Here is a 24,232-nt window from a genome sequence, read left to right on the forward strand (position 1 = left end):
ACCTCGAGTCAGGGGGGAGGGGGAGGGGGAGGGGATACACCGCTCTACAGTAATCTGAAAGTGATTGCAGTACCAGTTTTGGCCACAATCTTACATATGGTTCCTTTAATGACAGAAGTGTTATGTCATAAACGTTTATGACTTGTTTATGACACGTTCATGACAATGTCATGTCACTCTTACTGTCGATACTGTCAAGTAAAGTGTAACCCAATATGCTTTTATCCAGTAATGATAATTGATCCATATAGTCATCATGTCCCAGAGAGCAGCACTGCTAGACACTGCTATGTGTGTGTCTTTCTGGGTTTGTACATGTGAGTGTGTACATGTGTGTGTGAGTGTGTGTTTGTGTATGGGCTCACACTTGTTTCAGACTTGGCTTAGATTGCCTGTGTGTGTTGCTCTAAGTGGCGCAGAGCAGGAGCTGATGGGCTCAGTAATAGGTTCTGCCCCCCTGCAACTCACACACACTCACACACAAACGCACACACAGTTCACCACAGTGATAGGCTTTGGCCCTCTGGAGCTCTATGTCTTAATTCGTCCCCATGGTCACTCACTCCTCCACTCTCCACTCCTCTCCTATCCTCTGGTCCCCACTCCTCTCATCTCCTCTCCTCTATTCTCCCTTCCTCTCCTCTCTTCTCCCTTCCACTCCTCTATTCTCCTCACGACTCTACTCTTCTGCTCTCTTCTTTTTTCCTCTCCACTCTTCTCTTCTCCTCTCCTCTCCTCTCCTCATCACTCTACTCCTCTGCTCTTTTTTCCTCTCTCTCCTCTTTCCTCTCCTCTGCTCTTTTCTCCTCTTCCAGTCTCATCCTCTCAAACTGCATACAGTGGTGGCTACATGCCACATTCATCCTCTGATGTAAAGGTGATCTGAATTGAGAATTCCCTCCAACACCTCCCCCCCCTTGTCCCTCTCTACACCAATTTAATTCCTCTTTCCTTGCTGACTGAGAGGACCATTTGTTTTCTTTCTTTTAATCTCCCTTCCATCACTCACAAAACCTCAGTTTGACTTTTACTATTTCAAGATTGGAAGCCGCATTAATTTTGTTTAGCTCACTGAAACACTATTTAAGAGTGGCAGGTACACACTGGTTTTTAAATGCCAGCTAAAGCACATTCTTATTCTATTACACGCCTGTCTCTTACACAACTGACCCTTGCTCTGATCTTAACAAGGCTGGCAGGGGATTCTCTTTCTGGGTTTATCTGTATGCCTGTCTGAGTGGCACCTAATTGGCTTGTTTGTGATAATGTGGCCCGAAGTGAACACGTCCGACGCCATTTTTAAGGATGGTGATGGCCAACTGGAATGCTAACTGGCTGATGCTAACCCTCTTAACCCTGACCACCCGAAGGTCACTGACTTCTCATTGAAACATAACAGCCCTTAGCACCCTGTCCTTGCATGTGTGTGTGTGCGTGTGTATGTTAGTCTGACTTGTCTGTTGGCATGACTGTTTGTCTGTCTCTTTGCAAATGTCACTGTAACATGGAACACAGATTTTGCCTGCAGCAGTCTATAAGTTGTATAAGTAGCTGAGCACTGACAAGCGGCTTTTGTTCCGTTTGTTCCTTTGCTACATTTACGTAAACAACACACATCTCTGCGCTGATTCAGAGGGGAGGATTGAAAAAGAGGAAAACAACACTGCTGTGACTGTCAGCTACCAAGTTTGTCTGTTAGGCTCTTTTCTTGTCTTAAAAGCTTGAGAAGCTTTGTGTGTTGGATTGAAGGGAATAAGACATCTGTGCTAATTCCTTATGAAAACCATGGGTACATACCGGTTTCACATCGTATGCAAAGAGGACATATCCCATGTCTGGAGAGACGGAGTATTTTGCCACTTTGAATGCAGCCTGCAATTCAGTAGAAAAGAAAGAAAGAAAGAAAGAAACAAACAAACAAACAAACAAACAAACAAACAAACAAACAAACAAATTGAAAAAAAGAAGACCCCGAAGGAGCAAGTAAAAGAGAAAGCGAGAAAGTGAGAGAGAGAGAGAACAAGAAAGATACAATTTGTACAGTATCCAAATACAATATCACACAAAAACATCAGAAAGATAGATCGAAGGATGGCAATCGATAAAGACAGTTGGGGGAGAACGAAGAGAGAGAGAGAGACAGAGAGAGAGATGATGTTTTGTTATGTTTACATAATACATGTATGCTTTGGCAATAAAAAAATATTTTTTGTCATGCCAATAAACCTCAATTGAATTGAAATTGAGAGAGAGAGAGAGATGAAGAGAGAAGGGACACATTACATGACAGTTAAGAATTTGGCAATATGACAGGACTCTGACAGCTGATTTGTAGTGACATTGGTACGATCTTGACATGTGATGGATGGAGGACTCTAAGCTGCTTTCATAATTGTCTGTGAGGAGTCTAGTCTGTGGCACACCGTGCAGGGGGCAATCTGTCCAAACAGGAACCCAGCCCAGCATCACCCAGCCATGTGCCCTGGCCAGAGATACAGTACAACTCCTAAATTAGATGCTCTCTCTCTCTCTCTTTCTTCTACTCCTTCTCCATCTGTTTCTATGTCTGTTTTTTCATGTCTCTCTTTCATTGTTATATCTCGAGCTTTCTGTGATGTGCATGAGCGTGCATGCACGTACACACACACGCACGCACGCACGCACGCACGCACACACAGACACACACACACATGCATACACACACAGAGTCAGAGAGAAAAGGATAGAGGTAGTTGCAATCATAAATGCATGATACCCCTCCCCCCTACACACACACATCAATAGAGAGACAGAGAGGTTCAGACAAGGCATCTACACACACACACACACACACACACACACACACTAACAGCGCTTGCCACAGTTCCTCTGTAATGAAATGTCAAAATATCAACTCTGCCCAAAAGAATCCTCTTAATAGCTTATGCAACTCACATCCCATTGCCAGAATCCAGACTACCGGTGAGGTCGCCAGGCTTAATAACGTGCTTACACAAGGCAACAGAATCCAACTATGTCACGCAATCTCTTAATACCACACCCAATTATCACTTCACATGGCCCCAAAACACAACAAGATTGGAAGTCTTCTACATCTGCAATTTCCCAACTGACACTTTATTAGAACTTTTCCATTATTTTTCTGACTTCTCTTTTTACTGATTTTTACTGATACTTTTTCCTGTCTGCGGTTTTGTCTGTGTTGCTTCATAAGACCTGTAGATTGAGTATTCATAGGACATAGGGCACAGTCATTGCCAGCAAAGTTACGTATATAATTGGAAACACAGTATGCATTGTAGTTTAATGTTGACATAGATGACTATGGCGTTGGTCAGCTTGACAGGCTTAATACGTAGGTTGATATAATAGGCTATTCAAATTAGAATCCTCTGACGTCTACACAAAGCTCTCTGCAAAAAGCCAACATTAAAATGAAAAAAAAAAAAGAATACATTTTTGTGTGTGTTTTTATATATTTGGTACCATACTCACAAAAGTGTTGTTTTTCAGGAGAACATCCGTCCTGTTGGAGACAAAGTTGTACTTGATCACATTGCCATCTTGGTTCTTGTACAGGACCTCGGAGTCTGAAAAAGAAGGTAATTTTTAGCACAGCTGCACAGAGCATCAGCAGGAAGCAAGAGAGGCTTACATAATGGCAACGCAGGACACAGCACAGGGCAGACCAGACCAGACCAGACTCTCACTCTCCCACTCACTTCCTGTCATTCTCCACTATCCTGTCATATTAAAGTATTAATGTGAACAGCTTCTTTCCCAGGAGGCCTGACGGTCAAGCTGGGGTGCTGAATATGTAATCATTATTGAAGCTGTGTGAGAGAGGAGGCAATATGTATCCACGATATTCTCTAGCCAACAATGGACGTCGCCATAACACCCACCTATTCAGTCGCCATAACACCCAGTATTCAAAAATCTAGTTTTCTATTTCCGGCCGAAGCTGTGTTGTATTGATTTGAATGTGGCAGTAGACGGTGCTTGATGTATCCTAAGCCATGTAAAAGCAAACTTTTAGATTTTTCTGTCAGTCATGTATTATATAGAATATCCATATTGAGTGCAATTGTTAAGATTTCGAAAGAAATATAAGTTGAAGCATATTCTAGTTAGCCTGTTGAGACTACACTAAGTTATAATGTAAACAGAATGGATGGAAGATGAAAACTGGATGGATTTCCTGTTTTTTTTTGTTGGCCTTTTTGTGCCTTTAATGATAGTGACAGTGGGGTGAAAGACCTGTGACAGGAAGCGAATGGGAGAGAGAGCAGGGGTGGGATCCGGAAAGGACCACGGGGTGGGAATCGAACCCGGGTCGCCGGCGTACGGTGCAGGTGCCCCAGACAGTTGTGCCACTGCTGGGGCCAATGGATTTCCTGTTAAATGAATGAGGTGGATTAAAAAGAGTTTGGTCATGTCACATCAGGGAGGTCAGACATGAGAGAGGATTCAGTGTTGAGTTCTTCATGGTACATTTGAACTGGAAATTCCTAGATGTGAGGAAAACATGAGAAAACAGGTTATAGACCCTTTCAACAATAAAAACAAAAACAATGCTTGAACGTTCTATTTGGGCCCCAATCTACTTCCTCTGCATTAAGATAACATATGGAATGTTAAAAAGGAAGTCTTGTGGGGCCAACTATGATGCTGATAATGGAACTCTCTTGAAAGGGTCAATATTGGGAGATTTGTGTCTGAGATTTTTTTGTATGTTTGTCTGTAAGAGTAAGTGTTTGTGACAGAGAGAGAGACAGAGAGAGATAGAGAGAGAGATAGAGAGAAATGGAGGATGGACAGAGAGAAGAGGAAAAGGGAAAGATAAACAGATTGGGAGTTGGTGGTAAAACTCTGCTAATTTGTAGTATTTCTTTCAAATAAATTGCTAATTACTGTAGGCCTCAACTCACTCAACAAATAATCCACCAGACAAACTAATTTATAAAGGTTTGTTTTATGAACAAAAATGTGGACCTATAACACAAGACAATAAGCATTCGCAAACAGAGGCGACTAGTTATAGGCATCACCTGTTCAACATGAGATATGACTTGCAAACTTGACAGTCTAAATTTAGATACTTGTCTTCTACTGCAGCAAAGTGTTCATGTACAAGAGACAGAGAGAGATAGACAGAGAGAGAGAGAGAGACAGAGAGAGAGAGAAAGAGAGAAGGAGAGAAAGAGAGAGAGAGAGAGTCATGCACAAGGAGAATGGGACGAGAGGGGGAGAGAGAACATGAACCATACATGCACACACAGACAGATGACTGCACAAGTCAGGAGTGGGAGGGAAATGTTTAATAGACACACAGAGGGAAATATGTTATGTTTGTTTATATTCTGTATATAGAGAAATATGTTTTCAGAATATATTATGTGCATATTTCAGCCATTTTCTCTAATAGAATTTCCAAGTGATTTACATTGGCTCTTTCAAGAAAAAACAGCAGCAGCAGCAAGAAGATGATGAAGATGAAGATATGGAGAGAAAGATGAAGAAGAAGAAGAAGAAGAAGAAGAAGAAGAAGAAGAAGAAGAAGAAGAAGAACAATTCAACTAAATTCAATTCAACTTTAGAAGACACCTGGTCCCCATTTTTAACGTTTTTAAATTCAACAAAAACATAACTACAAGCCGTGTACATTATCAGACACATACAGTACAGTACCTCCCCCTTCCATTCTGGAAAGTTTATTTATTTTCCTTCTCTTTTCCCTTTAGTTTTTGCCCCTGCAGCTATCACTTTACACACACATAGGCACACACACACATAGGCACGCAGGGGCAAAAACAAAGAAAGAGATGGACTCCTCACCTGAGCATCTGCCCAACCCTCACCCTCCACTCCACAAGGGACCTCCACTCAGTCTATGACAACAACACTCCAAAGACCCAACTCATTAGCAAACGATGTCACCTCCTCTGTACTGTAGCTCGAGTGTCATTTCTCATTTCTGTACGTCGCTTTGGATAAAAGCATCTGCTAAATGAATAAATGTACATATAAATGTAAATGTAATGAACAAACCCACACCTTCCTCTGCAGTCCCCCACTGGCCTCTCACCGTTGCCTTGCATTCATAACAGCGTCTTTAAAGAGACACAGCATGAGCTGAGCTTGTCTTCACATGCTCGGGGTCTGATCAATAATGAATACACGAATGGGTGCTGAATGAATTATGAATATGAGTTTTTGAAGTGAGGCCATACATCATTCACATATTAACTTTCCTTTATATGGCTTCATATAGTTTCTTTGGCATTTGGTGACACATTATAGAGATTTCCTCTCCAAAATGCCAGCACTGGTGTCTCCATGGCAGGGAGCATCTCTGTGGAGGACTAGTGATTTATTTCCTCAGGGCCTCCAGTGTTCCATTGCTATTTGTTTTAATATCAGTGTCACTGCGGATCGGCTGTAGCTCTACTTGCAGCTTAGTGTGGTCTCCTCCACATGGATACCAGTCGTTCTGCAGCTTTCTTCCCCTTTCATTCCACACACACACACACACACACACACACACACATACACACACACACACACACACACACACACACACACACACACACACACACACACACACACACACACACACACACTTGGGCCAGGATGTCCTTCCCATCAATATGACACTCATGTAAACAGCCATGAAGCAAAGAAGTCCACACCAACACAGAGACAAAACACACAAAACCTATGTAGACACAGTACACAGTAGAATAGACAGAAATAGCTCAGATGGCCCATCCTGTGTGCTCTCCATCTCCCCTTCTTTCTATGTCTTCATCTGCTTCTCTCTCTCTCTCTTTCTCTCCCCGTCTCTCTCTGTCTCTCTCTTTCTAAGTGCTCTCTACAGTATGCGTATAAGCCCTCTCTCACATCTGGAGGAAGAGACGGGCTTGACAATGCCGAGCTTTCATCCCGCAGCATGTCTGATTTCATTCAGCGCCTCGTCTCTGAGGGACGCAGCAGAAGAGGAAGATGCCACCTCTATTCTTCCCCTCGGTCTCCATCTCTGTCAATCTCTTTCTCTCTCTTCTACCTCTGTCCCTCTATCCCCCTCTCTGCGTCAGTATCCTTCTGTTGCACTCTTCTCTCCCTCTCTACTTCAAGTCCTGCTTTTTTCCGTCTACTCCGGGGTGAATGCCAGGCACGTTCCCCGCCCGGGTGTAATCTTCAAAAGACGATGCCTTTCTCGGCCCATTCTGTTTGGGCGGCAAGAGCAAGGAGAAAACGAGGAGAGAGCGAGGATCGCATGAAAAAGCCCCTCGGCCACCAGCAAAAAAAAAGTACTTGTTTACCCGCAAGCCGTCTGCACAGCAGAATCGGCTCTCAAACACGACCGCACGGTAATTCAAAATGCTCGCCGATGAATAGCAATGAGGAGGCTCTGGAGTGATGTTCCCCCCTTTTTAAGTTCATTTAGTTCTCATGAAGCCCTCCCTTTCTTCCTGCTTCTCTCTTTTTCATGCTCTCTCTATCTCTCTCTCCCTCTCTCTCTCTCTCACTCTAATCCAATATTTACAATACATTTACATTTTTTCCCACTTCCAGCCATATTCTAATATGTAAAGCAGGTCTGTTTATAAGTCCGCTGTCTCCTGTGGCTGGGGGAAGCATTCTTCTTCGTGCTTAAGCTGAAAACCTGCGAGAGTGTGAGAGAATTTCCTCTGTGAGCAATGAGCTAGAGAGCTGTGCACACACACACACACACACACAACACACACAGATGCACACACACACAAACACACACACACACACACACACACACACACACACACCCCATGACAGTGAGTCCAGGGGCGATCCTTTATCATCTGTAACGCACAGCTACTCACGGCGTCAAAGTCTGTTTGTCAGGGAGAATCGATCAGTGTAGGCAGTGTGCACACAGGCAGGGGACAGGACTTTAATACCGCTGTGCCGTCGTATAATGAGGGGTGGTAAATGACCAGGGCTCAGTACAGTGCAGACTCGCAGGTAGATCTCCATACAGTCTTAAAAAGAATGTGTTAGAAACAACACAAACTGTGTTGTCCATATCTGGACATAGAGGCGTGTTAAAAAACAACACAAGTTATGTTATTTTCAACATATTTGTTCTAGGAGTGTACACAGTATAGCAAAAGCAATGTGTTAGAAACAACACAAAGTGTGTTGTCCTTGTCTGGACATAGAGATGTGTTAAAAAACAACACAAGTTGTGTTATTTTCAACACATTTGTTTTTTACAGTCTATGGTTTTAACATTGCAAAAAAGTCTATAACTGTAAATTTGAATCAAATCAACAAATTGCAAAAAAGATTATAACTGTAAATTTGAATCAAATCAACAAATTTGAATCATGTCAACATGTAGAGTCATGTTTATTACACAAATGTGATACTACACACTATGTTCTCAGAGAAGACAACTTGACTAGATCCTGCTGTGTTTTTACAGTGTATGTTTTTCCACATAGTTTGCAACCTGCACTATATTTTCTGGTTGATTGTGTTAGCATCATTACATTTACATCAGGACTCTTTTTCTTGTTACAGAAGATGAAGTATATCCATTATACCGTTTGGAAAACCTATCTCTGCCGTATACTGGTCCTTCTGTGTAATGTATTACTGAAAAAAGAGTTAGCAAACTGAAAAATGAGTTAGCAAACAAGCATTACTTTCACTTTCCACACTTCCAGAACTATTTGTTTGAGCTGTGTCTGCAGTGTGGCAGAGTTTGCCTTCGCTCGTCACACCTAGTGCACCTGTGCATTTCCCTTTGATCCTTTGTAAGCCATGCAGTAACACAGGCCAAGTTTTTCGCTGTCATGCATAACAGTACCCGCTTGAGAGTCAGATTTGTCTTCGCTTCACTTCGTTTCTCTTAATCAGTGTGAACGTGACCTTCCATTACCCATAAATACAAGCAAACACAGAGAGAGACATGACTGAAACCTTGGGCTTTAGAAAAAAACAAATGGAGGGACATTTTATAAGAGTGAACCCATACACAAGAATGTCTATGAGATATACCCTGCTGCAAAGCATCTGGGATCTTTATCTTTTTATATCTATCTACCCCAAAGACCTTAAACGATGTGTTCAGGCAACATAGATGTAATTAATTCACATGGAAAATAAATAGATGTACTGTGTATACTGAGTACCATGCATCTTTACTGTGCATACATGTACTCTGTATAAACTGTGATAGGCAAATACGTCAAAGTATATTTTATGTGTTTGTTTTATGTGTTGTTGGGGGGTAAAAAGACCTCACGTGTGAGGTTTCAGCCTTTTCCCCCTTTTTAATATTTGTCTAACTGATTGCATACACTCAGCAGGAGACAGAATAACTCCTGATTTTCCCACCATTACTCCTGAATCGTGTGATATTCGGCAGTGTCCTTGACTTGCCGTCATCATGTTGTCAGAGGAGGAGTTAATTGCAGAGCAACTGCACACTGCAGCGGTTCGAGATTCGCAGGATGCACTTTTAATGTCATGAGCATCGTTCGAATGAATGAGTAATCACTTGCAATGAATAAGTAAACACCGTTGCATGAATTATTTCGCAAGGGAAAAAGGCAAATACAACCTTTTGCACATAAAAAACCTCTACCGGGTAAAACATTTTTTAGGTAGGCACTGAAAACACTGTAAATCTATCCTATTCATCTACACTAACAGACAGCATCTGTTGAACCAAAGAAGTCTCTACTTTCCCAAAATCCAGTTTTGGCATAAATGAAATAGCGTTCAGTGGATTATGTCCATGTTATGAAAGGTAGACCTCTTGGCTGACTGCAGGCAGGTATTTTACAGAGTTTCTCACGAGTTCTCTTCTCTTCTCATTGAGTTCTCACGAGAGCACAATTTGAATTTGCTCAGCCAGTCACTTTGGCAATCAGTAATGATTCTCATTACCCATGCCCTTGGAACTGAGCTTCACCAATCACATTGGTGTATCTGATATAGGCGGGCCAGAGGCGAGGTAAACAGATGACGACAGCGCTGTGATGTTGAAGTCCGGAATTAGTCAGCAAACATTGGTCATAGTGTTATCCGATTGCGTCGAAGTCCGGAATCAGTCCGTAAACATTAGTCGTAGTATTATCCAAGTGATATTATCAAATGTATGCTTGGTGCCTCCCCTCGAGTTGGGGCATTTTCATTACTCATAACCAGACCCTAAATCTTTCTAGATTTGGGTCTGGATTTCCAGGCTAACACAGGCACACACAACCACACACACACACACACACACACATATACACACATGCACGCACGCACACACACATACACACACACGCCAGCAGCCCAAAAGCTGAGTCCTCTAATTGATTCACTTGGGGATCAGGTACAAAGGCATGTGGTGTCTCTATGCACCAAAGACTAACTTTAATTGGGAGCCTTCGGGCTAGCGTCCCACAGCTGCCATCATGACATCTCCGAGAGACAAAACACAGAGAGCAACACCACGGCTCCAACAGACCACCTCACTGCAGACGCTAGATGTTTTATGGATATTGCACATACAGTACATACATCAGGTGGTGAGAAGAGAGGAGGAGGACAGGGAAGCCTGACACATGCTAACATTTGTGCTAATTCATTTAGCCCGACACTTTTTGTCCAAAGTGACTTACTGTAGCCTACTGTACAGATACATATACATACAGTACATTTCATCAGTGTGCATCTGTGCAAGTGAGTGTTGAGCCCACTGGGTTTTATGTTGTTAGCCGGGACCCAGCTCTACAGACTGGGCCACAGGAGCAGATGAGCAACAGCATCCCTTGCTCTTATCAGACAGAGCCAGCTGCCCAATAGCAGACCTAACCAGGTCGCTGTGCAACGTCCATCATTAAATGATAGAGAGAGTATTTATAAAACTCCTCTTGGACACTCACCGCCCAATTTAAGTCAGCTGTTGCAGCCAATATTTGGTGCCAAGTGTATTACATGGTCTTCCTTCTAGAGCTGAGTAAAGGCCTACTAAATCCAACACATCGTTAGGCCTGTCGTCATTTCACACTGCTGCCCCTAATGACTGGAAGCTGCTACACAAAATACTACAACTGAAAACACTTATTTCAATCACTGTTCTTAAGGGTCTACTTATCTGCACTTTTAATGATCTTCATAAATGTTTGATTTTGGTTTGATTAGTTGTGTTGCCTGGCAATTATCAGGGTGTCATTGTAAATAAGAAATAGGTTATAAAAGTTACATCGAACAAACAAATAAGTATATAAATGAGTATATAATTCTCTTAGACACCACGGTGGTTGCTCAGCGATGGTTTTAGAAATCTAAGTCCAAGTCTGTCATTGCAAGGCTACCTCTGGTAGCAACGTGAGCGCACATTTATTTTTTACATTCAACTGTCGCCACATACGTTTATGAATAGTACCTTTTGTCATTATTATTGCAGCCTATTGTGGTCATCCTGATCCAAGATTGTTGTGTCTGACATTGTTCTTGCCTTGTTAAATGTTGAAATAGGTCAGGCAAATATTAATACAATTCAGCGATGATAATTAGGCTTCTCTAATGAGTTGAGAGAGGGCTGCTGGAGCGGCAAAACAACAAATCCCTTACTGGTTATATTCATCTTCAGTTTCCCCCTTTAGACAGGGCCGTGTGTGAGTGTGTGTGTGTGTGTGTGTGTGTGTGTGTGTGTGCGTATGTGGATCTGGCCAAGGGGCGCCTGTGCTGCCTCAATTTACTTTTATGTGTCTTCTTGTTTGATGGTTCCTGCTTGTACATGTATTATCCTATCATGCTATTTACAAATACTGTAGATATCTATGTCCCCTCCAGTTTCGAAAGTCCTTCTCTGGCCCTTACCATATACAATAAATGGATACATGCTGCCTTACCAATGACCTTGATCTATTGATTTGTTTATTTGTTTATTATCTAAGAATGCATATAACAAATGCTCTATGCATTCTTGGATAATAAACAAATGTGCTTTATAGTCCCTAAAACTAAATAGGAAGTTTTTTCACAAAACCTTTCTTTCTTAGACAGGTCTGGAATCTGTTGTGAATCGGCACAGCTGTCCTTGTGCCTGGGGTCCAGTTTCAGTGGCTAACCTTTCACTGGCCTTTTAGCGTCGTGGCTCACCTTAGTCAATGACAGTCGCCTCCTTAGGACCAGGCTATTATTAAAAGGCGAGCTCATTAGTCTGCAAATGGGTCTAAGGCATGCTTCAAAACAGAGAGAAAGGAATGCAGAAAGAAATAATGCAGGAGAGAAAGAAAGAAATGAAAGAAAAGAACGAAAGAAAGGAAGAGAGGGAAAACATCAAAATAAGCATTGGTCACATCTCTAGCTCAGAAACCACTGCAATATTGTCCATCATTAGACAATAATATGACAACTGAAGTCGTGTGGAAAAAAAAAAACGGAAAAAAACAAGCAGGATCATTTGGTCACCAGTGTAAGTAGGTCCATCTGTCCGTTGTCATGACAACGAAGAAGATGGGCTGGGGGAGATGTGTGTGTGTGTGTGTGTGTGTGTGTGTGTGTGTGTGTGTGTGTGTGTGTGTGTGTGTGTCAGGTGGGGGTGCAGAGGGGATGGTATCAAGGAGGAGGGGAGCGGAAATCAAAATAAATCACCTTGCCCATTACTGAGGGGCAAGCTACTATACATGGTCGTACGCATCTGGGATGTTCCGAGGGTACCCATCAAGGACATCGGCCATATGCATAGTCCCATCAAGGGGCCTTGTCATGTCCTTGATATTTCTGTCTCTGCACTAAATGGATGCTTGAAGAACTCCACTTTACATACCTCTCCTCTCCTCTCTCTTCTACACGGTTCCTCATTATGGATTCTAGGCATATAGGGCTATTGAGTTCGGAGGCTCCTAGATAAGAGAAGAGATTGCAGGCTCTCATTTTCGCCAGCTTTTTGCTAAACATAATGGCATAGGACCTTGCTGTCCTGCGGACCAGATGCTACCTGAGAGAATCTTATGGAAAAGAGATAGAGATAGACATATTCGTTCATTACGCATATCTCTATATCATGTATCTATCTATCTATCTATCAATCTATCTATCTATCTATCTATCTATCTGAGTGATCATCGCTTGACAGCAAAATCCAGTCCTACATCTGTTATTATGCATAAAACACACACACACACACATACACTCACACACACTCTCTCTCTATTTATCTACAAATAAAAATATGTATCCTTCTTTGTGTTTATGTATATATATGAAATAAGTGTATGGTTATGGCTCCATAAAAGTTAAACCATAAACATTAGCAGTAAACACTAAACGGTCTTTCAATCAGTTCAAAGCCAGTGCTCCACACAGATCAAAGCGGAGATCTCTCCCAGAGACGGCCATGAGAGACGGCATGCAGCGGCAGGGATTTGCATTTGTACGTCTGTGTTTGGAGTGCAGTCGCTATCCCTGCGTTCACAATGAGATCCGTATCTGGCCGGCTGATACGATGCTACTATTACAAAAGACTCCACTGCGTGTCTCATTATCACCATGTTAAAATTTCAATTTTGAAGGTATTTGTAACTATGTGTAGCCTATGCAACATGACTGTTGTATCAAACCTTACAGTAATATCTGTATTTGCATGTCATTCACGATGACACCATGGTGCAGTGCAATAGTAGTAATGCAATAATAATTACATCAAATCTAATTGTATAGCTACATTAACTACATTTGAATGCTTATATTTTAGACAATGAAATTCTGATTCTGCACCCAGTGAAAATTAGTAAAACACAAATAATTTAAATTACATTAGCATAATCTATTTTATACAAATTAAAAGATCTTCCATGATTGATGATAAAATAAGTGTAGGCGTACAAAACATACAAAAGTGTTATTTTTTCTTTGAAAAAAAAAAAATGTCACCACTCACATAACATGTAAGTTAACTCCCCACTTCATCTAAACTCTGTCACTGTAATAGGCAGACACTGAAATGGGTGCAGGTCCACACAGACCCTCCATATCTGCAGAAAACAGAAAGCCATCCATCCTACTGTGACTTGATTTACACGCAGTATGGGTGCTGATGTGAATCTGTCTGCCTGGTGAGACACTGTAATCCCTGTCAGACTGCACTTGGAAGTGAGTGTTTGAGAGGGTGTTCGGTTAACTTCACTGTGACTTTGCTTCATTTCACTGCATTTCTCAGATTTGATGACAAATCCAGGAGGAAAAAAATATTTTGCTGAAACGTTTGGCAATCTCAGTTCACTGCTTGTTATGACAAATTCAGATGTCTTAAATCAGTATTTGCATATAGCCGTATTTACTTTAAGGATCACAAAAATGAGTGCACACAGGCATGTTCAACATTTTGGGTCTGTTATCTGTTTACAGCAGTGAGCTTACAAAGGGCCGGACAATAATATGTCATAATAATATGTTAATATGACAGACGATAACATTTCTACAACACCCCCCACCAATATTGGAAGCTTGATAAACATATTTCCTTGTGAAAGCCAGTCTATTGGCCTGAATTCTGCAATGCTGGTTTTGTGCTGGCCTGTGCTGAAAGACTACTGTTCCTGGCCTGGACTTGGATAGAATATGCTGGGAGAAAACAAACACTCTCCAGCCTAACATTAAGTCTCCTCCAGTAAGTGTCCAGTAAGTCATCTTGAAAATATAATTATTATTGTTATGGTTATGTTATGGTTATATGTGGTCTCCTATAGCTTTAAACCTGAGATAGAAGCATGAGATAGAATTAGGTCTGCTGTTTTCTTTTTCTCTAAGCACACACTAGCTGGGTTTCCATTCAACTTTTTTAGTGCAGATTTTGACCATTCGAATAAGAAATCCTGACTGAAAACACTTGACATCCGCATAAAACCATTAATGATGCAACCCGTTTATTACATGACGTTTCGATCCCACAGCTGTTTAGATCTCTTCATAAGGAGAATGTCTAATCTTGATTCACATCACACAGTGGATGGCAACACACACTGAGAATGTGTGAATGAGCTGAACGGAGACCCAGCGACTGCCTCAGTGGTTTGATGAGTACCTCAGTTCCCAGGTTGCCTGCACTAATGAGGCCGATATTAACCACCTGTTATGCCACATAGGAACCACAGATGCATGCTGGTCTGGTTAGACGACCTTGTACCTTCAGACACAAAGCCATAATGACATACTGCACCAGTATCTCTTTTGCCACAATGTGTCACACACATAGCCTCTTTGGCTCAATTGTTTATGGTATTCTATAAATAAATAAAATGGAGCTTAAATCAAAATTGAACATAATTCGGTTGCACTTTACTTGACAGTGTCAACATAAGAGTGACATGACACTGTCATGAACGTGTCATAAACATTTATGACATAACGCTTCTGTTATTAAGTGACATTCCATTTTGTCATAACAAGTTAGGGTTAGGATTAGGGTTAGGTTTAGAGTACTGTACGGGTTAGGATCAGGGTTGGGGTTAGGATTAGGGTTAGAGGTTAGGTTTAGAGTAAGGGTTAGTGTTAGGTTTCATGTGTCATGACAGTGTCATGTGTTCATGACAGTGTCATGTCACTCTTCTGTCGATACTGTCGTAAAGTGTAAGTAAAGTGTTACCACTTTCTTTTCTCTATTTACACCACTTCCTTAGGTGATACCATTCGCTCCCATGGATTTGACTATCACTGTTATGCAGACGACACTCAACTTTACCTGTCTTTCCCACCTGATGACTCTAGTGTTTCCCACTGGATTTCTGCATGCCTTAAGGATATTTCAGCCTGGATGAAAGATCGGCACCTTCAGCTTAATCTCTCAAAAACAGAGTTTTTGGTGTTTCCAGCTAAAACAGCTATTCCCCAACAGATTAACATCCAGCTTGACTCAACTTCACTGACCCCAACTAGATCGGCACGAAACTTGGGCGTTGTAATTGATGACCGACTTAACTTCTCTGAGCATATAGCTTCTATTGCAAAATCATGTCGGTTTATGCTTTACAACATTAGGAAGATCAGACCTTATCTGACACAAGATTCCACACAACTTCTTGTTCAGACCATGGTCATCTCTAAGCTGGACTATTGTAATTCACTATTAGCTGATTTACCCGCTTGTGTAACAAGATAATTACAGCTGATTCAGAATGCTGGAGCACGCCTGGTCTTCAATCAGCCAAAGAGGACACATGTAACTCCTCTCCTACTCTCCATTGGCTCCCTATAGTAGCCAGAATTAAATTTAAATCTCTCACTTTGGCCTATAGGACACTAACTGGATCTGCTCCTAGTTATTTTAATTCAATAATCAAGCCTTACATCCCCAACCGCCCACTGCAGTCTTCTGGTGAGCGTCTGTTGTGTCGACCAGTCATGAAAACTGGGTCTAATTCCAGACTCTTTTCTTCAGTGGTTCCATTTTGGTGGAATGAATTGCCCAGTGGTCTCCGTTCCTGTGGTAGTTTTGGGTCGTTTAAGAGGGGTCTAAAGACATTCCTATTCGACATATACTTATTGTTTAAGCGCTTATGTGTTATGGTTTGTATAATGTTGTTTTATTTCAATTGGGCTGTTAATTAATTTGACATTATTGTTTATTATTGATATTCTCCTTAATGTAGTCTTAGCATGTCATTGTTTTTATATTATTGATTGAATGGACATTATTGTATTGTATTGTATATTATATTTTATTATTGCCTTTCCCCTTTTTTCCATTGCTTTTTATTAGGCTATTGATTGAATTGATATTATTGTGTATTATAACTATTCTCCTTATTATATTTGACCTACATTCTAATCTGTTCCTTGTTCAATTTTAAATATTATTATGTTGTTTGTATTTATGTGTCGGTTTGGACAAAGGCATCTGCTAAATCCATAACCATAACCATCCATAACCATAACCACTTGTTAATTCTTCGAACACAGAAAGATTAAGATGTGTCTGGGTAGGCTTACTTACATCCCGAGGAACAAAAGTCGTCTCTGATGTATACCCAAAGGTGCCACTCAACCTTTGCATCGCTGAGGGGTTCACTTCAGTCAGTTAGCATAAGCTATTTTGGTGCCAAGAGGTTTGTTTCCCATTGGCCATTTACATGTACTTGTATATGTGTGTCCATAAATGGTTCTTCATTATTATATATTTTTATACAGTATTACTCAATATCATATTATGGTATAGGTACTATATATACACTTCTATACAGCATACCACTCACTATACACCTAGTACAGTATGTCTACTTTCAGCATACAAACACCTTGCAAATATGTAGTGATAGCATTCATATGTATAGCCCCGCACCCTCATCTGATTTAAACAGAATGTGAGCGTTAGCTTGTTACCATAGCGCCCAGGTGCCAGACCATGGTACTGAGACAATAAATCACACTCCATCCTCATTGGCCGAGACCGGGTGAACCTGACGGAGGTGTGAGATCGATACTCCCCGCGCCATTAGAATTCCAGCTAATGTTCGATGGGCAGTTAACGCTGTCTGATCCATTCCCCCTCATCAATGGTCTCAGACAAAAACCATCTGACGGGAGGGAGATGGAAATCTCTGCTCGATGCTCGGAGACGGGATACAGTAATTATTCATTATAGTCGCGGTCGGCCCAGATGTTCGAGGCTGTCTTGCAGGGGCTAAAGAGGGATTCTGTGTGCATGTGTGTGTGTGTGTGTGTGTGTGTGTGTGTGTGTGTGTGAGTGTGTGTTTGTGTGTAGTCTCTGTGTGTGTGTGTGTGTGTATGTGTGTGTGTGTGTGTGTGAGTGTGTGTGCATGTGTGTGTGTGTGTGTGTGTGTGTGTGTGTGTGTGTGTGAGTGTGAGGAATAGCTATTGTTTCGAGGCCGGTGTGAGAGCCGTAGCTTGATCTATCAGCGCACACCTGAGGAGCAGACAGGGAGCCGATCCACGTTAATGCATTCCATCAAAGAGGCAGCATGAGAAGCAGCATCAGGCCTCCATAGACATATTGAAACGCAACAGGCTGCCGAAAAATGTCCCTTTGTTTACCGGTCTCGCATGATATGAGGCTCTCTGCACGCGCTTCACTCCACCCTCATGCTGTCTCTGCAGCCCTCTGCAGCTGTCTCGCCATTTAATACTCTTTTATGTCTTTCTTTGCTTTCCTTTCTTTTTTCCCTGTCTTGCTCTCTCTCTCTCTTTCTGTCTCTTTGTTTCCTCGGCCCTTTAATTACTGTCTCCTCTTGCGCCCACGGGCTTAAAAAAGGAAGCTAATGATTTGTGTTGCTGTGGTGGCTAAAGGCCATGTTTGTGAAGGAAGAATCACAGAGAGGGATTTATTCAGGGGCAAACCAAGAGGGCATGTTTGGTCCACCATTCTCCCCTCCAACATAAGAAAAGTTTCTAGATATCTATTCGTCTGACTACCCCCCCACTGTTTTGACATAGGGTTTAAGCTACATCTAATTTAAGAGCTTGAACAGAAACTGCATCCCAGTGTCAGTTGGCATGTTGTTGAGATCAAGATCAAGATCCATTGAATGCTTTAATATATAGAAGCGGTCTCTACATTGTTGAGGTCAGCCATAATGTCTTTTAACACTATCTTTCATATTTCACGTCCAAACACCTTTCTGGATACAGCACTGGATTGTGCTAATTTCTGTAGATGCAGACTGATTGAGTGCTATGCTGTGAGTGGGAAAGGGGAGAAGAGTGGTTATGGCAACAAAGAGCCGATAAATGCTTCTTTTAACAATATCTTTTGCATTTATGATCCAAACAATGTCAAACTTCACACTGCACTTACTTGTGCCCTTAACGAGATACATGCCAGGTGTGAAATCAGTCGGACAAACCTTTCGAGAGATATGCGAAGAACAGACAGAGCTAGAGACAGACCAACAGACATCCAGACAGACGTTCTTGGAATTAATGGATAGACGAGCAGAAGGAGAGATAAGAAGAGACAACACGAGACGCAAAATAAAGGCTGCTAAGGGAGACTCCAACACTCCACAGAGCCACAGGTTCTACTGGCTTGTTCTTGTGCAAATTATTGTTTTTCTGTCCGTTGTTTTTTCACCATTAGTATGTAAAGAGGTGAGAGTTACTGTAATTTGACGCTTGCACTGCAATGGCCACAATAGTCAGCGCTATGGGCAGCCGTGGCCTACTGGTTAGCGCTTCGGACTTGTAACCAGAGGGTTGCCGAAACCCCGACCAGTAGGCACGACTGAAGTGCCCTTGAGCAAGGCACCTAACCCTCACTGCTCCCCGAGCGGCGCTGTTGTTGCAGGCAGCTCACTGCGCCGGGATTAGTGTGTGATTCACCTCACTGTGTGTACACTGTGTGCTGAGTGTGTTTCACTAATTCACGGATTGGGATAAATGCAGAGACCAAATTTCCCTCACGGGATCAAAAGAATATATATACTTATACTTATACTTATATATATCAGATTTGTACTCCGCATGTTGGTGTTTGTGTGCATTGAGGAGGGCGGGGTGTAGCCACAGACCTGGGATGACCTATGTGGTCAGTCAGTTAAACACACAGGAGGAGAACCAAAAGCAGAACAGAAGGACAGGGGGAAGGAGGAACAGAGTGAATGCACTCTACATGATGAAGGCAAAGTTCAAAGAAAAAAAAAAAAAAAGAACAAAAAAAGAATCTCCTCACTGAAAATCAGTATCACACTTTTTTTTCCCCTGTGACTAAAACTATCCTTTGTTTCCCTTGTTAAGTATAACCAGCTCTTTTGACCCCACTTTCTTTTTTTTTAAATTATTTCTGCCAAAGCTTCTCTTCAGAGGTGCCACAGACACAAGCTGGTACTGAATTCATTATGATTCGCCCCCATTAAGGTCTTGGCCCTGTGTGTGTACTGTAAGTAGCAGAAGAGCTGGATTGGGATGGTGTGGTTGAACGGCGCACTGTAAGTGGATGAAGGGGAATATCACAGTCACTCACCACTGATCCATTTCGCCTCAGGGTCGTTGACGGTGAACTCTGGTTTGAAAAGATCCTCCACTGTCAGCTTGGAGTTACTGCCTCCCGCGTTATCCGCTGCGAGAAATAGAGAGATGTATCACTTAAAAAAGGGCCATTTTCACTGATTCAAAGGACAACTTTTGCTGCTGATGATTTGATTTGAAATGATTCACTTCACTTTTTGTAATTTCTGCTGTGATCTGAGCTGAACTCAATTTTGGTTATTTGCCTACAGAAATAGTCAGTAAGTTAGCAACAGGCATAAGGAGTAAGGTGTAAGAATATTTGCAGCAAAAAGAGATTTTAGTGACAAAAGGACATATAGATAAAGTATAAATACAGACAATAAACATCAACAAAATAGCTACAAAATAATAGATTAACTGAATTTCACTTGTCCCAGTTTGGCGGTCACACATATAACTTAAAACCTACAAATACAAACAAACACAATACATGCAGACATAAAATACGTAAACATATGTATGTGCAAACGTTTAAAAAAAAAACAAGCCTGAATCTGAATTTGCTCCACAATGTAGAGGTTTTCTTTTTTTACGCTGCAAATGAATGCATACAGTATTTGCACTAGACATACATATGGATCCTGTATACTGTATGCAGCTCACACTGTCATGTCATTTCTATGAAACCTATTTCATTTTTGGAAGACATATTTACTGTAGGAATTCTGGTAACACTTCACTTGACGGGTGAGTTCATAACACATTCATAGCAGCTGTCATAAACATAAAGCACATAAAGCATTCATGACTGTTTCATGAGACATGACACAACATTCATACCAAACCTTTCATGAATGTGGAAGACAGACCGACAACAATTTGTCAAAATAGAGTCCTTGAGAGAGAAGATCTCACAAGGTCCCTGGGCACAGCCTCCTGCTCGCCCACTGAGACGGTAGACTATCATCTACTCTGCTTGCAGCTCACTGGATGTCAGATGCTGGCATCAGCTCTCCTAACAGCTCCCTTCAGGGGATCATCCTCAATGCCCATAAAATGAAAAGATCTTACTTAAACTATATTTTTAAAAACTGTATTTTTTATATTTTTTTGCTGTAATATTCACTGATGCTGTACCATTTTCCCCATTTTTAGGATATATATATATATACATACATATTTATAAATTCTTTCTGAAACTGTGTTTAAATTAGTTTCATCTAGATTCCTGCAGTTCTTACCCGTACTTTTTTTTCTTAGAATTCATTCAATGAGCACAACTGGACTAAACAAGAGCTTTTTTTAGCCATAACAGTGTCCCTTTGATCAATGGAAAAAACATTTAATTCACAGTATTTTTTATTTTAATTGTCGTCATTTTCAAAAAAGATCCTGAATTGGTGAGAGTGTGGCGGAGGCTAGTGGGGTGAAACAGACGGCTGTTTTCCACATGGACAACGCAAGCCTTGGTTGTGAGAAGTGGCGCTTATTGATTTGTTTACAAATTGCATTTCCAGGAGGACTGTCTGTAAAAGTGTATGAGTCTCAATCATGGCTCTCATTCATCAGTAGGTTTTGCTGAGGCGATTGTGCTCTCTTTATTTACTTAATTTGTCCAGAGAACAGACAAATTGGATCCAGACAAAGAAGATAGATAGATAGATAGATAGATAGATAGATACTTTATTGATCCTCAAGGGGAAATTCAAGAAAGGGGTGTGTGTGTGTGTTTGTGTGTGTGTGTGTGTGTGTGTGTGTGTGTGTGTGTGAGTGTGGGGGGGGGGGGGGGGGTAAAGAGAGTCAACATTGTACAATGTTCTGAGGTTTGAAAATAAGATCTCAGAAAAACCACAGCAAGCAAGTTTAAATCACAAGCATCCTCAGGGTCTCAACTGGAATACGTACATATACATCCATACATCTAACACATGACACACACAGAAAGAATGTATTGCAGTAAATACAGTATGTGTTCCATCAGTGAGTAACTACATCCTCCAGAGAGTTATTTCTTCCTGCAGGAACTGGTAGTGCAAGGTTAGGTTATGCCTCCTTTCAGAACAGTGGTGGTAGTGATGGTGGGGGGGGACGACCGAGCAGTGTTTGTACTCCCTAGAGCAATGACTGACCTCATGACCTTTACAAATCTAAGGCCATATCACTTCAGCCACAGCAGCCATGGGATCTGTGTGTGTGTGTGTGTGTGTGTGTGTGTGTGTGTGTGTTGCAGTTGAAGTTGACTGATATTAAGCAGACTCTTTTATCCAAAGCAACATGGACTCGCAACAGCGTGTGTGTGTGTGTGTGTGTGTGTGTGTGTGTGTGTGTGTGTGTGTGTGTGTGTGTGTGTGTGTGTGTGCGTGTTTGTCTCCCAACTGCAACAAGCAATTGTGTTCTTGCGGTAAGGTAAGCACGCCTGTTTTGTGAGAGTCCAGATGTTAGGCTGAGCACAGTGAGAGGCCTGCCCCCATGCATCCAATCTCTGCGCTAATGTGGGTGATGAGGACTTCAGAACAGATTGTAGTCCTGCATCTTTTAGTCTACATAATACTCAATCTGTCTCTCTTCCTTTCTCTTTCTCTCTCTCTCTCTCTGTCTCTTTCTCTCTCTCTCTCTCTCTCTCTATCTACCTATCTATCTATGCTAATTTTAATGATTATGGCAAAACCCAGCCTGTAATAAGATATTTTGCATAATACTTGCATACTCTCTTGCTTTATACCTCTGTCTCTCTTGAAGAGGCTATATCTGTATGTGTGTGTGTGTGTGTGTGTGTGTGTGTGTGTGTGTGTGTGTGTGTGTGTATGAAATGCCCTTGGCGGTCTCACATACGTGGTGTTAGGACGATGACGGACATGGTGATGAGTGAGCACACCACCAGGATGACCAGCAAGGCGATGGCGATGCCCTTCCAGTTCCTCTGTGGCGGACTGAGACCTCCCAGGTCCTAAATAAACACACATACACACACACACACACACATACACACAGAGGGAGAAAGTGAGAGAGAGAGAGAGACAAAGAGAGAGAGAGAGAGAGGAGGTTAATAACCTTGGACCACACATCCATATGAAAGCACTTGTATAACGTATTACCTCACCTACAGACACAAAACGGTCAAAGAAAACATAATGTCCTCATAAATCGACTTTTGACTGAGTCACTAGATGCCAGCTAATGCAGTTCAGTTGAGTTCAGTTCAGTATGCAGCCATACATTAGAAGCTGAGGCTAGGATATGGAATACAATAAGCGGCTACATTGACCTTGACTTTGTTTAGGTCACACAATCTCTCATGGGAATCTGGCCAAAAACAGTTACTGCTGTGCTGTCTTACACCTACAGTAGAACTCTGCACCAGTTAGGATGAATCTGAATTATGACCAAGCAAAATGCATTGGATGCATGGACTAAGAAGCACGACGTCCTTAATATTCCTTCAGATCTTTCATATTCATCTTAATTTTCTCTGGAACCGTGCAACAAATCTTGGGTGTGTAATGGAATGAATCCTTCATAAAGAAACACACTCCATTAATTTCTCTTTAATGTGTCTGTCTGTGGTCGCCAATTCCTTAATGATCCCTGGATCCATTTACAAATACTTTACATTCCCTTCAACATTACCCTGGAGAGAAAGAGCTTCTCTCTCAACGTGAGGTAAGTAGGATTATGATACTGGAGGAAGCAACAGCAGGAACCACATTACGCGTCACTACACACAAAATGACCTTAATGTGTGTGTACTACTATACACACAATTGCCTTAATTCATGTTTGATACGGCTTTCTCTGCTCTATCAACCTAAATCTACGGGTTTCTGCTCTTGATATGGAAATCGTCACCTATACGCTACACATATGGTAACACAAGATTAGCATATTACTTACGCTTGGATGTTAAAAGGGTCTTAAAATTATTGAGATATGCTTAAATTAATCTTAATCTCCCCTGAAGCAATGCTCTTAATGTGAAGTAAGGGAACTTAATATGGAGTTAGTTTCTGCTTAATCTGTTGGTATGCTGTGCCAGCCTTTGAATCATGCCCAAATTCAAGAATAAATTTGCATTTTATCCCCTTAAAAACTCCCTGACTGCATATGTGTTTCAAATTATGTCATCACTACAGTCAGCACAAATCTATTTGTCCCTTAAACATTCCTGAGAAAAATGTACATAATGTTTAATTTCGAAACCAGTATCACGATTGTCAGTAGAACTCTATTTTTCATTCCCTTACACATTTAAGGGTAAATAGTGCGTGTAGAGTATTTCTCACAA

The 24,232-nt window shown here is 41.6% G+C and overlaps 1 protein-coding gene across 2 annotated transcripts in view; it reads right to left on the reverse strand.

Moving 5' to 3' along the window:
- LOC121697537 (inactive dipeptidyl peptidase 10-like) overlaps positions 1-24,232 on the reverse strand; it is a 128,765-nt gene that overhangs the window by 27,174 nt on the left and 77,359 nt on the right. For both annotated transcript variants that reach the window (XM_042079089.1, XM_042079090.1), the window contains exons 2-5: positions 22,783-22,897; positions 19,964-20,059; positions 3,496-3,590; positions 1,798-1,872 (exon numbers count right to left, since the gene is read on the reverse strand). In XM_042079089.1, the coding sequence (XP_041935023.1) occupies positions 1,798-1,872; positions 3,496-3,590; positions 19,964-20,059; positions 22,783-22,897 (381 nt within the window). The remainder of the gene's footprint in view (positions 1-1,797; positions 1,873-3,495; positions 3,591-19,963; positions 20,060-22,782; positions 22,898-24,232) is intronic.

The sequence above is a fragment of the Alosa sapidissima genome, chromosome 22 (genome assembly GCF_018492685.1).
Source record: "Alosa sapidissima isolate fAloSap1 chromosome 22, fAloSap1.pri, whole genome shotgun sequence".
Classification (NCBI taxonomy): Eukaryota; Metazoa; Chordata; class Actinopteri; order Clupeiformes; family Clupeidae; genus Alosa; species Alosa sapidissima.